The sequence below is a fragment of the Calonectris borealis genome, chromosome 23 (genome assembly GCF_964195595.1).
Source record: "Calonectris borealis chromosome 23, bCalBor7.hap1.2, whole genome shotgun sequence".
Classification (NCBI taxonomy): domain Eukaryota; kingdom Metazoa; phylum Chordata; class Aves; order Procellariiformes; family Procellariidae; genus Calonectris; species Calonectris borealis.
The window spans coordinates 4,726,516-4,749,453 of record NC_134334.1 but is presented as its reverse complement, the minus strand read 5'-3'; the positions used below and the strand labels follow the sequence as shown (position 1 = coordinate 4,749,453).

At 38.1% G+C, this 22,938-nt stretch overlaps 1 protein-coding gene across 1 annotated transcript in view; it reads left to right on the top strand.

Moving 5' to 3' along the window:
* The window catches only part of RERE (arginine-glutamic acid dipeptide repeats), a 256,716-nt gene that overhangs the window by 88,571 nt on the left and 145,207 nt on the right, over positions 1–22,938 (top strand). Inside the window, exon 3 of the mRNA XM_075172413.1 lies at positions 9,348–9,418. Within this exon, the coding sequence (XP_075028514.1) occupies positions 9,348–9,418 (71 nt within the window). The remainder of the gene's footprint in view (positions 1–9,347; positions 9,419–22,938) is intronic.

Here is a 22,938-nt window from a genome sequence, read left to right as displayed (position 1 = left end):
CAATCAGGAGCCAGGCTTGAATGACTTTAAATAGATGAAATCTAAATTATACTGACAGTCCATTAAACAGCAGCAAAACCCTTTAAAGGAAATGGATTTGCTATGATACCAGTTTATAATAAAATCATTTGCCAAATAAAAACTATAGTCCAGGCATCAGGAATACTCCTGTGAGTTTCAAATGAACACAGTAAATTGGTTGAACCATTTATTGCAGAACAGGGCTCTAGCACATTGTTTTCTGACGAGGAGCCAGCAGTGTTGCTTGAAATCTGCTCAGCAGGAAGTGACACTAAAAGATCAGACGAGCAATTTGTTTGTTGTCAGCCATATGGGGGGAAGAGAGGCGACTGTACAGCTCCCTACCTGTCAGTGGTAATATTTTTCTAGTTAAAACCATGTGTTTGTCATTCCCAGTGCATTCCTCCTTGTGTTTCTGTGTTTGTTACTAAACCATCATGCCAAATGTACTGCTGTAGTGAGAGGTCTGTTTCCATCACTGACCTTTGTTTTCAAGGGTTTGGTAATTTTCCTGTACTTGGAATACAGGCAAATTCAGATTTCAACGTTTAGAATTCATTAAATGTTGCAAATATTTTTCTGATCCTTTGAAAGGTACCACTTGGTTATTGATGATCTGTAACTGCTAATATCGTGCTCCTTACAGTATTTAACTGTTCTGGGTGGTGGTGGTGAAGGATTGTGGCGTTTAACTTTAGGTAGCTGAGATGCTGAAATGAAGAGCCCTGCTGCTTGGGGTTCCCAGTCTTGGCTTGGGCAGAGGTATTTCTGGAGAACAGTTCAGAATCGCCTGATCATGCTTCTTCACTGGTTGGCAGAGGGCACTAGGACAATTAAGCCTTTTAATTTTACACACCAGAATGGAGGAATGTAAATATCCTTTAATTCTGGGATGTAAATATCCTTTAATTATTTTCCTATCCCATGACTTGTATTCAGGATATATACATATATATATACACACACAGAGACACATAAAGAGTGTCTCCCTCCCTCCCTCTCAAATCCTTATATATATGACTCTGTAAAGTCTATAAATAAAATTCTCTGTCTCCCTAAGAATTGGGGTCTATCTTGATAAACAATTGGATTTCTTTTTTTTTTTCTTGTGGTTTGTTTTTTTTTTTAAATCCAGGATGGTTCTGATGAACCTAACTTGTGTCGCAGGGCTTGCCTGGACACTGTTTCTTTTACAGTATCTCAGATCCATCATACGCATTTCTACTGTGGTGCCACTGAATCTGTAGACTTAACGAGAGTGTTCGGATAAGTGCTGTCTCTGTATTAAGTTAGAAGTGGTGGATGTGAGAAACAGGACTGTACGCATATGCTGCAGGGATAAGTATACCTGAAGTATGGTTTTTAGCACACTGGTTGAGTGGTTGAAAATAGAGCATGCGTTACTACCGATTACACGAGCCTGATGATTCATCTGGTTGGTTGTGACAATGTAGGAGTTGATGTATAAACTATTCAAACTTGGTGTCCGACGAGCTCCCCTAAGTTTTACCTAAATTGTTAAGAGTGATTTTTTTTCTACACACCTGGCATATTGTTTTTCAGAACCTCTAACTCTAACATAGAATATCTGAAGGAAAGCAAAATGAAGGAAAGAATTCGTAATCCAGTAAAGTACTGGGATGTCAAAGCGGGGAAGTGCGTGTATATTGGAACTCTGGTTGCTTACAGCTACGCTGTGAAGTCTGAGCTTGTGACTGTTGAAACACGACGCGGGGGGGGTTGTAGTCAATTCCTTGACAATGGCTTTCAAGGAATATCTTTCCTGTGGAAGTGTGGTGCTGTGCACAGAGCCTAAGGCTTTGTTTCTTGGATGATGCAAATGTTGACTCATTAGGTAAAACATAAAAGGATTGTGACTGTGAAGATAGTTACTACATAAACTGCAGCATTTAAGCTGATAAAGGTTCATGTGTTCAGAACAGTGAAGTGGTTGGTTTTTTTTCCAAAAGATCTTTCAGTCCATGTATTGAAGCTCTAATTTTAAAAGCAGCTTTTAGTGTGGGAATATTAATGTAACCCTTCAGAACTAGGGCACATCTGGTGAATATCACAAGCCCAAAGGCATAATGACTCTGTACCATGTGTCGTAGAAATACTTCATCTCCAGTGGGACATTTTACATGAAATAGGAAAGTAAGCAAATGCACTCATGGTTGGAGACAGGCAGTGAATCCCACTAGCTGTGCAGGGAACTTAAGATTTCTTTACTCTATTTTGCCATTGTAGTGGCAAGGATTATGGAAAGTCCTTTTTTTTTTTTGAGAGTTTGCTGGTTCGTCACCTGTAAACTCTGGTGTAACAGATCAGGTGTTTAACTTGTCTGAGGTGGCCCTTGGAAGTTGACACGTGGATGTTATCTTGCTGTGGAGAAAGCCAGAGTGTGAATTTATAGCACACCCATTTCCTGTGTGGTGACTTGCTTCACGCTTGCTCTTATTTACCAATAAATGCAGGATGGTGTGGGGATGACCGTCCTTCAGTAAAAGAAATTAACTTACACTTTGGTAAGCGTGTAGGGATGTTCAGAGCAACAATTTTTGCTTGCTGTATTTCATCCTATAGCTTACTTTACAGTAACTTCTTTGTTGTTTTGTTGCTTTTTCACTGAGTCAAAGTAGATAATCAGGCATCTCCTTCCATTTTCTGTTAGTGGTATTATTCTGTCTATAAAGGGGGTCATGAGCCTTGCCTAACAAAACACATCCTTAAGTTCAGCTTTCAAGGGATTTTTGCAGATGACAGAGCAGTCAACACAGCATGTAGTTGTTGATGCAACTGTAATAAGGACTAAGGAAAGAAAAAATGAATGGGAAGGGAAGGAAACTTGAAGGGTTTGGAGGTGGACAGAATACAGGCTAAGAAAAATACTTCGAGGTTATCACTACCTTGCAAGTTAAAGAGAACACGGGGGAAGGTAAATGAAAGAATAATGGTGATGCAGTATGCATAGTGGGATTAACTTCTGTATATTTAAGCCAAGGCCTCTTGTGAGGCTGGGTTTTAGTCAGCTGGGGTTTGGAGAAAGGTTGTCATAAAACAGTGAAGAGCAAGCACTGGATGTGGAGCCAGTGTAGTGGTGTGCGTGAGTATTTGTTGGCCTCCTTTGTATTTTGTTTTGTAGGGAACTCATCTTGTCAGGGTTTCTGTGCAACGTGTATTGCCCTCAAGCTGCCAAATGTCAGTAGCTGCAATCAAGTCCAGTCTGACATAGTACACTCAGAGACGGCAAACCAGTGACTTGCTCAACTTGGATGAGTAGACATAAAGTGGAATGGCTTAATTACAATTATGGGCCACTCAGTCCATAATTCCATGTAGTGAGATGAGTAACATTTTGAGTATTGGATAGTACTTCTTTGAAAGTCAGGGGGCTAGGAATTGTATATCACCATAGAGCAACTTCAATGGACGTGACACTGAGAGATTCAATTGATGATGTGTTTAAATTAGGAAATTTATAGTCTGATTTTTTTTTTGTTGGGTTTTTTGAGTGGAAAGGATTGAATGTTAAAGTTGGTAGAAATGAATATCAATATTGCAGGGGCAAATAGATGTCTGAAACATACCTATATTGTGAGTTCCTTTCTAGAATAATAGATGTTGAAATAACTGACCAGAATTTTTTTCAAGTGTCTGAAGGGAGAGTGCATGTGGGTTGATTGTATTGCAGCCTAACAAACAGCCTCAGGCTTCAGACTTCCATTTAGCATGAAGAGAGTGTGTCACTCAATTTGTATAAACCTGCTGATCAGTTAAAGAATTCAGCAGCAAGTAAACTTGTCTGTGTGAGGAGCATCTTTATTTTGTGATTTTAAGTATTTTAGCTGTTTCTTTATGACAAATGGGGCATCTTTTGTAGTTGTCACAAAGCGGCAATAGATGCTTGGACACAAAGCAGCCTGAGCAATAGTGATGAGAACTGACTGAAGTTGTCTAACTCTACGCAGATGTTCTCTGCAGCCATATAGAGCTAAAAATGTTGCGGAAGTATGTGATCAGTGGGAAAAAAGGGCGCAACAGCACATTCCAGTGTGCTAAGGAGGGGCTATTCTGTATTTTTCATGGGCATAAGTCTTATCTACGCAGGTTTGTTGCATTAGAAAAATGATACGCAGTTTTTCTTTGTTGCTTGGGTCCAGATCGAAGCTGTTCTTCAAAATAATGTATTTGTATTTTGGATTTCTAGTAAATGAAAGTAATTGCTCTTTATGGTGAGTTTTGAGTGGCTAAAGTAAATGCATCCATAAATGTTCTCCTTTTGGCATTTTTCCAGTTTCTAGCATTCATGACATTGCTTTGCACCTGAATTAACTTGTTTTCTTATCCGTATGGCCTCTATTGCTTTGGAGACATCTTAACTGGATGGCATCTTTGTTTTAAATCTTGGCAGGCAGCCAGCAGCGCCTTGCTTAAATGCAATATACTAGTGAGTCAACATGTTTGCGTTATCCAGAGTAGATGCCAGATTCTCTTTTGTGTCAGCCATTTCAGAGGGATGCTTAGCTGTTTATTCTGTGTGCTGTTTGATAACACTCTGAAAATGAGGCTTGCAAAACTGAGATATTAAGAAAAAAATCTTGACATTTGTGGTGTTTTCTGTATCTGAAATAATGTAGCTTTTTAATACACATTCCCCAGTGAATCCTGAAAAACTTCCCCGAAATGAGTGGTGGAACATCATGTAAGCGGATGATTTGCCTGGGGTACTGGGCAGTTGGTTTGAGTGAGTAGAGGGCTGTCTAAATGGAATGATTAGCCAAGGAAGTCTGGGATAGCAAAATGGTGCAGGAATACTTTGATATAGTTAAATTGCTATAGCTTCAGAATAAACTAGATTGAATCATAGCGTATCAATGCAAGGAGGCGAAGAGGATGCGTTTGGTGCAAGGTAGTTCAGATGCTTACCTCCCAAGAGAGACTGACTTAATGGCTTCTGTAGGATTTTCAGGATTTTGGATGAAAAGTGCTATATAAGTGTGAGTTACAAGTCAAATAGATTACTGTTCTGCTGTTGATGGTTGATTACATATATGATATTTCAAGCTTTTAAAATGTACATATGCGTGTTCTTGCAACAGCTGCTACTATCCTAGCTAGGAAATACACAATTTGAAATTGGTTGTTTGGAAAAGGTAAGTTATACTTGAAATAAATGGACGTAATTCTTCTTAATTCTACAGAGAGATACTGGAGGTTGTTATATAAAACTGTTTATTGTTATATTCTTAGAAAAAAAGAAAAAAAACCCCAAGATTTTAGTGCATTTTACATCCATGAAACTTCTGTTTCTCTTGAGAGATACCTGTGTAGCCGTGCTATTTAGCATAGCTTCCTGTGTTGCCATAGTCATTAAGACAAATCACTATATTAGTAAATACTTGGTTAGCACTAGCATTCTTTGAAAGATCGTACTCCTGACCATGTCTCCTCTGCTCTGATGCTAGAGTGGTATTAAGGATTCATAATAAATCCAGTATGAGTTAACTTTTTCTCACCGTTTCCTTTTACTTTGCTTTAAAATTTACAATTCTTTGCTCTAAAAGTTTCTTTAATGCTTATAGCACAAAAATATCTCTAAACACCTGCCTTTCTAGTGTTGATAGTTTCACCCTTTAGTTGATTCCATTATCATCCTTCTCTTTGTTATTATCTTGCAATTTAGTTGGGATTGTGTTTACATCAGGTGGACGCTTGGTAAAGAGATGCCAGCTGTATTGAAGTGGAATTCTTAGTTTTGGTGGTATTTTTATGCTAAAAAGAGCTGTGCAGAAGTTCTCAAAAGAGGCTAGGACTCATATGGAGCTATAACTGACAGCAAGCGTAGGAAGGTCAGTAGTGGTGCTTCTCGTGTAAAAAAAGGCTTTTGGAACTTGTGGCCTGAGAAGTCATTAATTCATTTCAGTGCTATTTTTGTGGATGCTTTTGTAATGAATGATCAGAACTTACTGCAGTAACAGAAATTCTCAAAGATTTCAGTTAAATTTGTCTAAGTTAAACAACGTTAACTTCTAGTTGATGATAAAAAACATCAGAACTGCTTGGTTTGGAACTTGCGTGCTAAGTTCTGGTTCAGAACATTCAAGCTGTGAGTTGTTACATTTGTGTGTCTGGTGGGAATGGGGACACAGCTCCGCTATAATTACATTCCTTCTGTACACTTGGAGAGGAGCTTCACTCATGCTGATAAAATTATGATTTTGGATTAATCCAGATTCTTACCCTGTGTCTTGGATTCTTACTATAAAAAAAGCAACACGTTTTCAGCTTAAAAAAAGAAATCTATTTTGTCAAGCGCATTTGACTTTATCAAACGCTGTTGCGGAGTGATCAGCAGTGCAATTTGTGATGGATGGAGAATGGTGTGGTAAAGAAGTCTGGTTTACAAATAGTGTTGCAGGTAGAAATTTGACACTTGGATTTATCAGCTTTGCTTCAGATGGTTACTACGGTTATGTGATAAACCAGCAGGAAGTGGCTCCTTGCCTGGTTGCAAGCATTTGAGAGGATGCAGATGCTCTCTGTTAAAGTCTATGTTCCAGACCACCCTTTGTGCACCGATGCTGTCGCTTAGCCCACAGTTCATACTTTTCTGCATGTGGTTGTGAGATGCTCCTGAGCAGGTGATCTGTTCTGTGAGCTTGTGCTCCATGGATTTAGTTTTTTAATTCAAGGAATTGCCTAATCTATACACAACTAGGTAATATTTGTGCTGAATGGATTTTATTCTGAAGAGGAGGGTCTAAGTAACCTTTTCCCAGTTCTGTTTTAAAAGCCCCTGATACTTGAGTTCTCACAGCAAGGTTTTAGTGACAGTTGAAGTGATTGCTTTTAGCTGTTTGCTAGCCTTCATATTCTCTGGGGATGTAGACCACAATTTCGAAGAGTTTCTTCAGAAGACTTTCTTCTGCAGAAGTCAAGGTGACCTGCCTGACTGTAATACTTATGTGCTCTGACCTCAACCTGATTTGTCACCACCTAAAGACCAGCATCTTTTCCAGTCTAGATTGAAATCATGGGTTAGTATAACTGAGAAATACCTTTGCCTTTGAATTCCTTCCATTGAATGTGGAATTTTATCTATACTGATTAGCAGGGACAAGTATGTAGAGATTATTTTGTAGCCTGCTGGGGAAAAGAGGTACTGCTCTGCTGTCATGGTTTTGCAGTTAAAAAAAAAAGTGTCAGTTCTTTGGGTAGTGCCTCTAATGAGGATGGTGGAGGTGAACAGTTTTGCATCTGAAACACAGTGTGCTGGCTTTCAGGTGTAATTCTTCTGGGACTAGTTGTTTTTAGAAACCTTGACTGCATTGCCTTGACATACTGCTGACATGGGACAAAATAAAGGCCTACTTGCAAATTTGTAGAGGTGATCTGAAAACAGATCTTAGGAAGATAAGGGAAGATAGAGGGGAAAAAAAAGAGTCACATTCGATTTTAAATGACTGGTAGAAAAGCTAGAACTATTTCCAACTTTTTGCCCTCTTGGTCTCGCCACTGAAATGGAGAGGAATGTCTTCTGGTGTAAGCAGAACGCAAATTCTGTGGCTATGAAATGTCCCAGTGTAAGAAAGGTTTTTATGGTATGAAGTATTGGACTGTAAGTGTAAAAGTTTATTTCCTTGCTTCATCCAAAAAAAAAAACCCAAACCAAACACAAAACCACAACTCTCTGAAATCTCAGCCTGTCGCCTGACTACTTCAGGCAACAGTTTCTTGCCTGTAAAATGAAGATATTGGTGTTTTTCTGGAATATTAGTATAATCTAGTGTTGCTGAGTATGACTATGGTATGTGCTTGTAGCCAAAAGCAGCAAGTCTAGGCCTGCATGGTTGAACAAGCAGTGCAGAATTTGGGGAAAGGTGCTAAGTGCATTTAAAGCTTGGTTTGCCAGCAAAGTTGCTTTGATCCTGGCAAAACATCAGTTATCTGAAATTAGTAAAGATGGGTACTGTACTCCTCTATCTCTCATTAGAACAGGATATTATACTGCTGCCACATTTAAAATGAGATGCACGACCATGTAATTCTGGTGTATATCATTGAAGCGCTATAGATTTGAATTGCCTGGCCTTCTTCCAGCTTGGTTGATGTAGCTACTAAGACTCTTCCTGCACTTTTGATAGTCCAAAGGTAGTCCTGCTAAATAGCTTCTAAGTTTCCTTCTTTTAAATTAATCTTTGAGTTAACTCTCAGTGGTGAGAGAATTCCTGAGTACAGGTTGGGTTTCAAATGATTAATGAAGGGTTTCTTTTTTCTTTCAGGAGGAAGATGTTTTATTATGATAAACAATGACAATGCATCCTTAGGAATGCTCTTTGTGGAGCATAAGAACCAGAAAATGTTTGTCCTGAACAACTTTTAGATTTTACAAGTCATGAAGCAGGGTATTAGTTGTGTTTTGAAACATGTCTTAAAATTCTAAGGCTTTGGAATTTTTCTGTCGAAGTATAAAAAGGTTAATGGAGAATCATTTATAGAATAGCTGGTGTTCTTTGTGTCTTGTGTCTTTTGAATAGCAGTTACCTATCTGAATATAAAAGGAGAACACAATGACTGTCCTTCAAATATTTGTTTGGCTTTGGGAGTAGCAACTGCCTTCTAGCAAGCTGTCTGTGAATTTTCTGATTTCTGAGGTCATTATCATTAATCAGGCACTTCTTTCCCATCCTTGCTGTAATTTTATTCTGAGGCACTGCTTTTGTTGTGGTTATTGCCAAGACTGTTTTTAATACAACAGACCTTATTTTACAGCAACCTTGTAGAGTCCAGTTGTCAAAAGCAAACAAAAATAATTACTCGGTTTCTGTCATGTCAAATGTAATTTGAGAAAGCCCAGTCCTTCCCTGAGGTAAATCTAATTTAGTTTGCTGCATTTCATCTATGATTGGTTGCCTTGGTTTTCTTCACAATTGGAAGAGAAAATACGTTAGTGCTAGGTTCTTAATAGCAAGCTAACCACAAAAGATCTGATTAGTTTCCTGTCTCATTTTGATCTGGTTCATAGGTTGTGACTTGGTCATTTTTATTAACTAAATTCAGAATGGTCTTATATGACTTCCTTTTGTTTTCCTAGCAAAATGTCTAGTCAAATCAAAGTTAATTTTTATGCAGTTAATTCCCTTATTTATCGTCATAAAACATCTAGTTTCTATTTTTAGTTCACACTCGGAATAAATTACACGTTATGCAAATGAAATGGTGGCTCTTCCCAAGCTTAAGCTGTTTTTTAATTTATCCTGTTTTTATGTTCTTCCTTGGAGGTACAGAAGTTAATTTCCATTGTTTTAAAATCTCTTTTTTTAAAGATTGCGTATATATTGAAAGTCGCCGGCCGAATACCCCGTATTTCATCTGCAGCATTCAAGACTTCAAACTGGTAAGGAAAACTTTCACATCTCCTTTTCCCTGCCCCATTCTCCCTTGAGATGGCAATATTTCTTAGTCTGTAGTTCTTCCTGTAGCTCCTTGCTCCTTCTGAGTAAATCTTTAGCCTCTGAAAGTAGTAGCTGTTTTGCTATTAAGGCAGTGATCTGGCCTTGGTATAGACTTAGTTAACTGGGCTGTAGAGTTCAAATTCTGGTCTATGTCATTTTAAGGTTTTGTAACCCACAGAAATATTAACTTTGAGTTGAGTGTTTTGGGGAAATTGTGGCTCAGTAAGTTAAGTTTTTCCTGGGAAGTTAAAATTGGCTCTGCCTTCACCTCTAGCTTTATATAGCACAGCTGTGTAAAGGGAAGCATGTGGGCTGATGTGTGGTAGCCTGTTTATCTCAGCTGCTCGGTGGACTGACAGTTCAGGATGCAAAGAGAGACTAGACCAATATGACAAGTTTGATTTGGAAAAATATAACATTTAAGAATGTTTTAGCACTTTATTCTTTAAAAATGAAAAGTTGGGGACCTGTGCAAGAACAATTTAGTTGGAGTTGCCCCTTTTTATCTGAATTTGTACGCTTAAAAGGTTAAATATGTTCCTTCCCAGTAAGCTGTAGCTGCACAGAAAACCACTTGCTGCTTACACAGTGCAGAGCAGAAAGCTGCTGCCTGTTGGACACAAAGGGCACCTATGCTTGTTTTGGACTTTGGAGTGTTTTGGGTAGTGTAAGCAGGATATTTGGAAAAGGTAACTGTTATTGCTGATCTTCTTGCTGTTGTTGGTTTATGGAAGTTCTGACTATGTAATAAACAGTCCTTCTTATCAATGCATAGTCTACAGACATAAGTCGCCCACTCTCTGTTGCTATCCGAATATATCTTCCTTTTCCAAGCTTTCGTACTCAAGTCTTCCATTGTACTCCTTACAAGTTTATTTTGTGAGACCACAGTGAATGAGAAGGTGTAAACTTTCTTCAATATTGATGTCCATAGTAGTGCGTGGCACTTGTGAGCACATGCTCTCTTCTCTCTGCGCCCCCCCCCCGCTTTTTTTTTTTAAAAAGGAGTTGTTGGATTTGTAGTTAACAAGTTCTAGCAATGGGTTAAGCCACAGTAGTACTACTCTTGCACATTAGCAGGTGCTTTTGTCTGACTGAAATGACAATGTGACAGTTGCCATTCTGGGCAATAAGTTCCTGCTGAGTTGCATTAATTGCTCAGGATATTAACAACAAAAGCTGAAGCTTCTGTTGTCAGCATTGGTCTTGTACAACACATTAAAACTGTTTGCAAAACTATGTGGGAAATGTATTGCAATATGTTTTAGTACCTTTAAAATTTTTTTTTGAGTGGTTTCTCTTTTCTTGTGTTTCCAGCGTGCAAAGGATATGACATCAGGGTTGCTGGCAATTTTGCGTATTTTTTCACATGGAAATAGTATCATTGTTTTATTTTAGTTTTGCCTGCTCGGAGTTCTTTAATTTCTCTGTTAAATTTTTTTCTTACTGACATCATGCATAAAAGGAACTTGTAAAAACGACAAAACCAAAAAAACCCTTGATGCTGATTATGCTAGCAAAAGTGAATCTTCAGTGTGTTTGTCACTGTTGATTTTACTGCTGGGGGAAAGGAAAGATGTACAGTGGAAAGGACACTTGATTTCTCTTCTAGTGCGAGATACCAACAGGAAAACAGTCTTGTTTTGCCTTCAGCTAAATATGTCAAGTGAAGCAGGGAAGTTGAAGTCAACAGCTTTGAAATGTCGCCTACTAATTAAGTACATTATGATGTTGGTTGTCATAAACTAGAAGTTTTTGGCTGAGTGTATGAGTCTTGCCCTATACTTCTGTTCTAGGTGCAGGTCAGGCGTAGGAGTTGATGGTGTTTTTTTACGGATAGAAATAAGGAATGTAAGCTTGCATTTAAAAAAAAAAAGGGAGGAGGGGATTAAAAATGAGAAAGCAGATGCTGTCTGATACATGTGTGCTATGTTGCAGGGTAAAAGGTACTGAGGGTCATTCTAGGGATGAGGCTGGAGTACCATTCACTTTCATTCTTGAAGTAGATTGAAGTTTAACTTGCTTTTTCCAGTAAGATCTTAAATCGTAATTAGATACGATTTTATGTTTATGAAAGAACTAGAAACTGATTCTATGAAGTCTGGCAGTTTTTTCTGGTTTAGTGTTCAAGCTTCATTCATTTGACATACAGATGGCAGGAGGCAAGGAAGGTAGAAGCAAATACTGAAGTAGAGAGTGGTGTGTTCCCTATAAAGAGGCTTACTCCCTTTCATGTTTCTCAAGTGGTATTAGGAATAGCATCTTTGTTAGAACTGTTTTACTTGCTTCACTTTCACAAATACCAGTGTGGAAAATGGGGTGAGATTACTTATAACTTGATGAAATCATACTACTCCAGACGCAGATGTTACAAATCATTTCAGAGCAGCTTTGGTATTCTAGTGTCTAGATCTTGTGACTTGGAGAAACAAGTAATTGTTTTCCTATGCATGCTCTTTGCTGTTCCAGCAATTATGGCAGGTAAAATGGTATACTTTGTTGCATTAGCTTGTATTTCCGTCACAAGTTTCTTTTGTCATTAAGATGAATCAGTTCTACTCAAAATTATACTAGAGGAGCAGCTCTTTTGCTTTTCTGAAGAACAATTGCACTTCAATGGCCATAAAATCTTTGTGATGAAGCTTTACTTACTGCTAATTTCTTTGTAATCTGTCCCTGTTGCCATCCTGTGTTTTGTTGCTGTGTGTTGCTTCATATGAAGCAGAGCTGTGATGCTGCGGAGATTGGTCATTCCCTTCGTAAGTTCCCTTAGTTCTTGTACTAGGATAAGCTGAGGTGGTGAGCAAGAGCAGCAGATTTGGTTCCCAAGCATTGAGGGCAATTGGAGTCAAAAAATCAAATGGTGCATTAAGGCTGGCTGTCTGGGAAGAAGTGAAGTGATTTGATCAATCCAGCTTAATTGTGTTAGAAACTGTCATGGGTAACATTTATCCTCTTTTGTCTTTACCATTTCTGTGGCACTGGATTCCTTCAAGCTTTCTGGGATTCATGTAAATAACTTTGTGGAATTGAGAAGCAAAATATGATTAACTATGATGTGTTGTGTCTTAGGTAAACTGTCGGCAAGAAGTGGCACTTCAAGTAAGTGTCGTGTCCTTTCTGGTCTGCCATTGCTTCAGTGCTTCCAGGACAGGGGTTTCACTGTAAGATTAATATCGTCTTTCAAAATCACTTCCAATAACATGTTGATAGTGTGATATGTTCTTGGGGAGAACAGCAAAGCACCAAAGGTATGGTAGGAGTACTGCTGCTCTGCTATGCGAACTTCTTGGCATGCTTTTAAGAAATGCATGGACTATTCCTGCAGCTGAGAAAGTGCTTTGAAAAAGCATTGATTTGAAACCTGTGGGAACCTCATAGAGCACTGCTAGAGAATAAAGATGATGACAGAAGGGACTTTACCTGGTCCTTTATTGCTTGTCCTTTTCTACTCTAGTGCTAGTCATGAGTTTGGAAAACCAGCTATAGTTCAAACTTGCTATTTAGCATCTACTTGCTGTAATGCGCTTTAGACTTTGAGAAGGAAAATGCACACTCAACTTCTGGTCAAACTTCACAGTTTTTGTTATGCCTAATTCTCTGTGATACTTAGAGCGAACTGGGTTAATCTAATGATACCCCTCCCCAGCCCCTATGTTTGATGTCCGTAATTCTGGTAGGGGTTTTTTGTTGTTGTGTTTTTTTTTTTTTTTTAAAAAAACCCATGTTTCAGTACACAAGGATGTCCAGTGAGGTTTGGAAATGATGAAACAAGCTATCTGTTAGTCTTAAGTATGAATGCTTATCAACTTTCCTTTCTCCCATAACCGTCTGTGAATACAAGTGGTAACTTCCATTTGTTGGGGAGCTAACAAGTTTCACTTTTTCTCACTAATGATATATGTGTAGAATATTCTTAGCGAGAAAGCAATCAGGAATAATTTTTCCTTCTTTAAAAGCTATTTATGGCTTAAAAGCCATAAAAGTTGCTAGTCTTTAAACTTGAGTTTGTACAAATAGGAGGAGGGGGGTTTTATTGGTGCTGGTATGGTAAATATGAATGGAAGGTACTTCAGTAGCTTGTGGCAGCTGAAGTTCCCTGATGTTCTGCTACAATATTGTGTTCTGGTTTTAGAATTGCTGCGTAGCTGAGACTCATTTTAATGGTGAATTTTTAAGAAACTAGTCAAATTAACTTTTTTTTGTTGTTGAGAATGACGTGTGATATGAAGGGTACCACAGGGAAGAAACTATTGTGTGTCTTTAAGGAAGTTTTCATTTGTGTCTGGTTTTTCAGTGGAAAATGAAATACACTTGCTTTTACTTTGTCTTGCCACAAAATGACAAAGGAGGTGAAAAAACACCTAAATAGATACAACTCCTTTCTGGTGTAGTATTATTTTTAGAATCCAAGGAAATTCAGTGCCTGTTTAGGACCCAAGCAAAGGTTTGGGATTCAGGAGTCAGGCAACAGTAAGTATTTTTAAGGCACAGTGTCTTGGATCTCTTCTGTTATTTTCATCTCTTTTGAATGTTGCTTAAAAAAGCAGATGGATGGTATGGAGAAGCTGGGAGTGAGTGAAAACTCACTTAGCCATTTCAGCTGCTGGCTGCATGCTGAGATCTGAGTGCTGGGTTCAAAAACCAGCTGCCTGTTGCAGGAGCCTTTTAGGTTCAAAAGTTGATAAGATTTCAGGATGGATGAGGGAAGGGGTAGCAGGGAAAACATGCAGCTATTTTTCTTTTTCTCTGTTTTTCAGCAAATTAGAAGTGCAGTGTTGGTCCAATTTGTCCGTTGAATCAGATGCTTCTTTAGACCGCTAAAAAAAGGTTCTGTTTTTTAATAGGTCATATTTTTTAGCTTTTACCTTCTAATCTGTTTCGTCTTTGCATAATCAAGAATTTTGCTGCAATTTGTATAGTGGCCACTAACTGGGGTTTGCTAAATTGATAGTTAATTTTAATTATGACATTAATTTTGACAAACGTTCTCTTTGTGTTCATTCTGTGTGACAAACTCTCTAGAATTGATTACCAGTATCTGTCAGATACTTTGATAGTGATCTTTTTACTGGCAATTGGTAATCCCGTGACAAACGATCTCAACTGTGTTTGTAAGGTATTCTGTAGGAAGTCCATCAATCTTCAGGAAGTCAGCAGAATTTAGCATAAAGGTAATTTTGTTGACGGTTCTTTAAAGGCAAAAAAATGCTGCCAAACCCACTGTAGCCTGATCTGAACCAGATCTAGTTGGCAAAGCTTCCTCTGTGCAGACATCTATTAAATTCCACAGAGATGCACAGATCTAATACAGTGCAATAATAGAGCTGCTGGATAAAAAAAATTACAGATTTCCAAATAGTGTCATTATGTGAACTTTTTTACTATACCAGATGTCTTCACTAATAGACTTTTTTTTTGTTAATTTAGCTTTTATTAAGATAGCAGTGATTGCAATGTAATTTAAGTTTCTCCCTGGAAATATTCAGATATACATTTAATATGCGTGTTGTCCACTAATGACAACAGAACTCTCAAGTGCTAAGAATGTGTGCATTTTCATTTATAAACCTGAGTTTAGCATTATTTTTTACTAGAAAGCTTGATTGCTGCAACAGAAGATAGTAACCAGGTTAACCCATTTTTGTTGAAGGGAAACAGCAGGAATTGGTGGAAAAGAATTGAAAGAGAGGAATTGAAGTGTTTCCTGTGAATCTTGTCTTGCTTAAAAAGGATATTTTTTTTTTCCAGCTGCCTACAGAGGCAAGTTGCTTAAATAAAAATTACACGGCACTAGAGCAGACATGTTCTTCAAAGCAAAAGATGTGTGGTGCTTAAAGTGAACATTAGTTTTCTTTATAATGGGGTGTCGTGCTGTACTGCAGCGTGTGGTGTACTTTTGTTGCACCTGTGTTTCGCCCCACTGGAAGAACAAGATGCCCTTTTGTCAGAGCTGGATCACTAAGGGAACCCGTTCTTATCCAGTGCTTCTGGTGTTCTTGCAAGGCAGCAGTTCTGTTCTGAAGTGGCGTATCAAACATGTAAAAATACAGAATAATATTGCAGTAGGTCTCATGCTATTTTGTTAGTTACTTGTGATGGTTTGGTTTTTGTTGGGAGTTTTGCAGAACATTGAGAAGCAAGTTTTTTTGGAAATCTGCTGTTTTATTTTTGCCCTCAAAATATTGAAATATTTACTATACTTGTGAATGTTGACTGTTACAAGTACAGCTTCTTTTTCTTCTCCTTAGAGAAAATGATGGGGTGGTGGGTCATGCGAGAGGGTGTAATATGCCATAAATGCTTTTTCCTTGTTTGCTTCACTTCACCAGTTTTGAATTATTGAACTTAACACATTTTAAAACTGAAATTGCTTTAGCCTATCAGAAGAGTATGAGATAGTTGTCTGTACTTAAAAAAAAAAAAAAAAAAAAAACAAAACACAAAAACAAAACCAAGTTACTAGAATTTTTTTTTCCTCTACTGTTTGGGTTATTTTGTGCTGTTTGTGACCTGGAACATTTTTTTAACCTCTTTAGTGCTAATTCATTTTGCTCTGGATTAATACTATCCTCTTTCAGGATTCAAGACCAGATTATCCTTAAGGACTTTGATTAGGAACAAACTGTGGTGAAGCAACGCTTAAATCTCTGTTTCATTTATTGCCTTACATGTTTTTATTGGTTATAAGTTCCTTCTCTTTCCTAGGTGGTACTAAATATTAGTTCTCGGTTACTTTGTAGTATATGCTCTCCCTCCTTCCAAGCAGGAGCACATCGGGGTGGCTGAACAAGTGGTTGGGTTTAAGTGGTCTTCTGTAAATCTGGATTATGCAAGGTTATGATTAGCTTTAAAGCAACTCTTCTAACCTTGTTTTGTTCCTTGGGAAACACTTCTTTACCCATTTATTTTAAGCCTGTGTTATCCATCTTATGATGTCAGTTACTTTAAAAATATTATTCTTTTAATAAGAAACAGCAAAATATAATTGGAAAGCTGGAACATGTGGATAAAGCTTGTAAAAGGGCATAGTAATGTGGCTTTAATACTTCGTTGACATAACCTGACTCTTGAACAACTATAAGGAGAAGGAAAACGGTGTTTTGTAGAGTAATAAAACCGGGATCCATTAGCATTTAATTCAGGGTTCGTTTACTGTTGATCTTTTGTTTTAGAACAATCTTACAGCTTGGGCTTTAAATTACATGGGCAAGCCAATAAAATGGAAGCGGTTAATGCTTAGGTGCGTGTTTTAAAAATATTTTTTCTACATAAGTTTTTCTGATTAGTTTTTCTTTCTGTGAGACAAAGTTAAGGTTGTTTACATCAAGAGATGTCTCCTGTACATCAGTCTGCTGCTTTTAACTTAATTCTGCGATAGTACCACTGCATTTCTAACAATGCAGTTGTTTCAACAGCAGGTTACTGCTGTCATAAATGCAAATTTTCTAGTCATCACAAAGTTATGGAAGCATACTTTTTGTTCACTTTAATGTGGTGGGAGTCAAAAATCTTAAAAATCTACAGACTTCACAAAGTATTTCTTAAATATTCTTTGGTGCTACAAATACATTGATCAAAGCATACACAGCAGAATAATGATGACTGAGTCATATTTTAGTTGGCACTGAGGAGGGGTGAATTGTCTGCAGACCTAAAGTTTTGAACTTTAATAGTTCTGAAATGAGTAGCTGGGAGTCAAAGTTGCTTCATCCCTCCAAATGCTAATTTTCCAGAATTGATACTATCTTCATTCATTTCTTGTAGTCCTTCAGGAGTAAGCCTGACTTTAGTTACTTACCCTGTTATTGTGGTCTCTTAATTGAAGTCTAAGCTCTGCTAAGAATAAAACAAACCTGGCCAAAATCTCTTTGATCTCCTTGTTCTGAGTTTCTGGCAGAAGAATAGTATCTGGAGTTTCTTGAGGAAACAGTTAAGGATCTATTCAGCTGATCATGTTTCTCTTTCACACACCAGTACTTTTTGCTGCTTCATTCCTCCCAGCCCCCTATCCCCCCCCTCCAAAAAAAAAAAGTTTTTTTATTTTCTTTTTTAATAGAACAACGCTATGTTTTGAAAATGGAAATTCTCACTGAATTTCTTTTTGGCTCAGACCATTTGAAGAAACAGATTTGGATTCTCATCAGAATGAGTATATAGCTTCATAGCTGTAGTTTTTTATTGAACAGTAGTATTTCATGGTTTTCTATTGTAGTTTAAACCTTGACAGATTCTTTGCATTACAATCAGTGTATTATAAACAGTGAAGTTTCTCTTTATCTCTGTTAATGGTTAACAAGTCCTAAAATTCAGTCCATTCTCTTTATCTTAATTAAAATGTTGATTGTGATTACTTCCAGATGATGAAAATACAGGATTAAAACTTAGATGACTGACCTTGTGTGAGAAAATCCAATTAATATGCAGAAATTCAGATGATACGCATGCACACTGGTCATTGAGATGGCTTTTGATGCTCTTTTGTGTAGGACCGCGCTGAACTGGAAGGAAGCTTTTTTCAGTCCTGCAGGCTGGAGAGCAAGGAGGCAGTATATATAGTGCTAGCAAATAGCTTATAACTAGTGTGAAATATCTAGGCGGACTGCAGAGCTGATGCATAGGGATATGTAGGTAAGACTAATTAGCTTGAATAATTTGCCATTTGTGTTCAGTGGGCCTACCGAGAGGCATGACGAGGTGCGTTAGAAATTCTCAAGGATGTAATTTATTTGGTATGGAAACCTATGCTGTTACAAAGCCAAGGATCACCCTGCTGCCTGTTCTTCCTAAGTGGTTTTCTGCTGAACACCTCGTGCTGTGGACAGGCGCTATCTGTTACTGGCCAAGCACTGTCCTTTGTGAGGATGTGTTAATGATAATGTGAACTTACCCATGGCTCTGGGTTAGGCAACCATTTTATAACACAGATACACGCGCGCAGACTCCCAGTTACGTAAACTAAACTGGCTTTAGGGAGAGCTCTGTGACATGATGTGAGTGAGAAATCCAACAGGAGTGTTCTTTTAAGTCCAATAGAATTTAAGCAAACACGTCTATCTCTGCGCAGAGGGGCAGAGACGCGGACACTCTGTACCAAGCTCCTGATCTCTAGTGGTGCAAACGCCTTCCTCGGGAGACAGTAGCAGCTGCTTTAGTGGGTTGTGAGCAAAAAAAAAAACCTGTGGTGTTGGTTACAAGATTGTTTTATCCCAGTAAAACTTTTCTCCTCACCTTAAATAACCAGCTGTTGGCTTAAATGTATGATGCAACAGTAGTAATTGCATTTCAAATATGAATGTTAATTATGTAATGCATCTAAAACCATGCGTATTCAGCTTTGATTACTTGTCTCAATTTAAATATCAAAAGTAGTAAAGAGCTGTGGCTATTGGAAATACGTTTATCCGTATGCAGAGATCAGTAGTAAAATAAGATTACTGAGTATTAGTGTTTTGGGAGAAAGAAACGAAGCACAATGCAGAACTTAGTTAAGTTTTAACCTCCATCCCAGGTAGGAGAATACTGATTTGAAAAAGTAGCTAGTCACAGAACATTACACTTAGGAGTGTATTGAATGTAAAGTTCTGATTAATTTACTGAAACGAAGGCAATTCCAGCTAAACTTCTAAGTTGAAAGGGAAAAAAGACACATCCAAAATGAAAGAGAAAGTGGAACTATCATCCAAGAAGTTTGTATGCTTTTTCTCTGTGATAACAAGTAGAGGTGAAGTGAGACCTTAAGTAAACAAGAACAACAACAACAAAACCGAAGGACGATAATTGACAGCCAAAAGGGACACGTGGCTGCTGGTAATAACAGGGTATCTCTGACCATGATACAAGCTAATTTATACAAATAAATACATCTTGCAAATATGCCCTCTAATCCTGTCATTTAAACCTTTCTTGGTATGAATTGCCAGTGTTTGGTAAATAAGCCCAAATTTCCTTTTTAAGGTTTTCCTTTTTTCCAGAGAGAGATAGAACCCAACCAGCAAATGGATTTCAGCAGCATGCTTCTGATTTATCGTATTTTGACTTAATTTGATGTCACATTTAAAATGCTAATGGGCAACACTTTGAATCTGAGCATCAGAGAGAAACTTTAAAACAGAAAAATGGTGAATTTGCCATATAAAAGAAAACATTATTAATTGTGATGCAGTTGCCCTTTGTGCCTGTATGTTTACTTGATTGAAGCATCTTGACTGTGGTGCTTTCTCCTTGAAGCCTGATTTGAATGGAGTATACAGCTGGATTGCCCCAGGGCCTTGTAACAATTTATAGTCTGGATGGAAAGGCAGAAGTGCATAAAAAGACAGTTGCGAAATGCCGCTAGTGCCCTGTAATAGAAAATCTGTGTATGATGACCTTGTCTGTACGGGCCTGTGGGATCATTTTACTGTGATCCAAAGGATTATAAAATGGAAAGTACTGCATCTCACCTGGAATAAAGAGGAAAAATTAAAAGAAATCTGTTTTTCTAAATTATGCGGTATATGCTTCCTCTCCTTTGCATTCTTCCTGCATATGTCCCTGCATTTTAGCAAACATGTTAAAATTACATCTGTTATTCTCTGCACTTTTACAGGAGCTAGTGTTTTTGAATGCAAATATCTGGGTGAGGTTGCTGTAGCCACAAGCATTTATGTATTTAAAAGCCTCATTCTGTTTGTAGATGAATTGATGTTCTGTTCCTGAACTGCAGCTGAATTAATTTGTGGCTAATTTTTCCTGGCCAGTTATGAGGCAGCATGACCTTTCCTTTTTGGTGTGGAAAAAATGCTGATTAATATAGATTCTTGCTTCTCCAGATTCATCTCCCCTTCTATAGCCAAGAAAAGGCTGAAAGATTTTCTTTCTACTCAAAACCTTTGCTAGAACTGCTGTCCCATGGTTGCTCAGTCCTGCCTTCAGCATGGTCAGATTTGCTATTAATGTACTGAGCGGACTTGCTAATAAGAGGTAGACGAATGAGACATTTGAAGGAGTGCTGAATTATTTAAAATAAAAAATTTAGTCTGCAAATGAGATTGGCTTTCATGTCTAATGTGAAGCAGATTGAAATGCTGCTGTGATTACAGTGGGGCATGTGTGGGGTGGGAGATTAGTATGAAAATGTGGGTATAGGGGGCTTTGAACGAACTAGCAAGGAATGATGAAGAATCAGAGGTGACAGTTTAAGGATTGCATGGCAGGAGCTGCAGAGTGATTAAATTCACTGATGCTGTCATTGAGCCGTAAGGCTGAAGATAACATTCTCTCCCTGTGCTGAAAACAAGAATCGGTACAAACTCCTTGACAGGGGCTAAATTATTAAATAGAGCCTTTCTTACAATGTTTCATTATCTGGGATTTACCTCAGCTGGTGATTTGTCAGCAGTGCAGGGAGATTTGCTGGGCATTTTGTATTAAAATCATTCCAGATGCATATGAATCCATTTTGATAATTCTCTTCCTTTTTACAGTGCTTCTCCGTAGATTTTTTGTTTGTTTGTTTGTTTACTTTTGCCCAGATGACACTTTGAATTTTCACACAAATATTAAGCTATGGTACACAGCAGGGTTAGGTCTTGTCACATACATGTAACAAAAAAATTCTTTTTGTAGTAACAAACCGTTCTTCAAGTGCTGAGTTGATTTGCCTGTTTTAGGTGTGTTAAATTAGCAAGGTATTTGAAATGTCTTTCAGATGAGAGTTCAGAATTGAAGAAAGAGGAATGAGGCTGCTCTGTGGATTTATGGGTATTGGAGTTTCACCGAGTGTGGTTGAAAAATATAGCAACATTCTTTTTATTTTGTTGTATATCTTCTGAAGGCAGGAGCAGAAACCATCCATTCTGAAGTAGCTAAACCAGCATATCTTGCATTCCCAGAGTGCACAGGGCTGCGTGAAAACGATGTATTTAGACCTGGTTGATGCTGGCAGAGATCTGTAATTTCATCGGTGGCATTATTTTGTCAAGTAAAGAGCATTTAGCATTTTTTTTTGTTTTGTTTTTCTGAGTAGCTTTGATGGTGTAATACACCAATGCAACTAAATTAATTTATACAGAGCTACAATGTTATGTCACAATTGCATCATTGTCTTTTGGAAAGGGAGAGAACATTCATATTTGGGGCTTTAAAACAGATGGTAGCATTGTTAAGAATAAGGATTAAACAGCTGGAAGTTAAGACTATATGTATGTATTTTAGGGCTCAACTCCAGCTCTTCCTCCATTCCCCTCCATATGGCCTAGATCTTTACAACTGAAATCCAGATCTTACAACTTATGGGCTACATCTGAAAAAAAAAAAAAACCCAAAACAAACCAACCAACCAACCAAAAAACAAAACAAAAAACCCCCCACAAACAAAACAAAACCAAAACAACAAGGACCCCACAAAAAACCACGAAAAGACAAAACAAACCCACCACAGAATAATCCACAGATTTTTTTTTTCATGCGATTACCCTGTTTGTTTTTGCACCACTGGGCATTCAGAAGGCCAGCAATTGGAATTTTCTTTGCTGGCTTCTGGCCACATGAAAAATGAAAGCCTGTCTGGAGGCTGTTGAGGATTCACCCCCAGTAAAGGCGCTGGGAGCTCTTTCGCTGGCTCCGGCGAGGAGCTGCTGAAGCCCCTCCTGTAACAGCAGAGCTGTTTGAACGCCCTGCACTGCTGCCGGTAGCGAGATGCTTGTCTGTGTGTGTGCACCACGTTACAGATGCACTCCAAAAGAGAGAACATGGCGGACGGTGCCTTAATACGAGCTGATGATGCTTGTCAGCTTGTTTTAAATCAGAAAATTGCTCCCATTCATTGTAAAGCTGTTTTATTTTGAGAGCCAACTTCTCTGTAAAACAGAAAAGGGAATTCTAAGAATTGCAGGGTGACAAAAATAGGACTGAATGTGAAATCCCATGCTCATTTTGCAAAATTGCTATTGTGTTATTTTTTCTAATTTTATAAAAAGGAAAGCAGGAAGCACAGTTGATACAAATTCCATTAACAACACCCCCCCTCCCACTCCGCCATGGGACTGTGAGCCAAGGACGAAAACAGATAGGGAGCAAGCAGGGGAAAACAAGAATATACCGTCATGGTTGTGCTGTAGAATCGGGATTGCTCTTCCCAAACTCTGTTATCAAAAGGGACATATGTGGCTAATAATTTGTACATGAGAACACGATTAATAGCAGTGGCTTGATTGTAGATGCAGGAACCATAGAATTTATTAACATCCCTCTGCATATTTGACTTGCCCATATTTTTAGGTTTTTTAGGCCCTTTGTCATGGTAGTGTAGTCTTCAGCACCTTTTGCCTTTGGGTTTTTTTTTACTTTTCTGCTGTCTTGTTTCTTCCTCCTTACCCAAAGCAAACCAGCTACACCTGGTGTTGAGATAATTGGCTCCTAAATAAATCAGTAGTTGTCAACTTAACAATCTTTTTTCTCCGTATTTTCATTTCTAGCT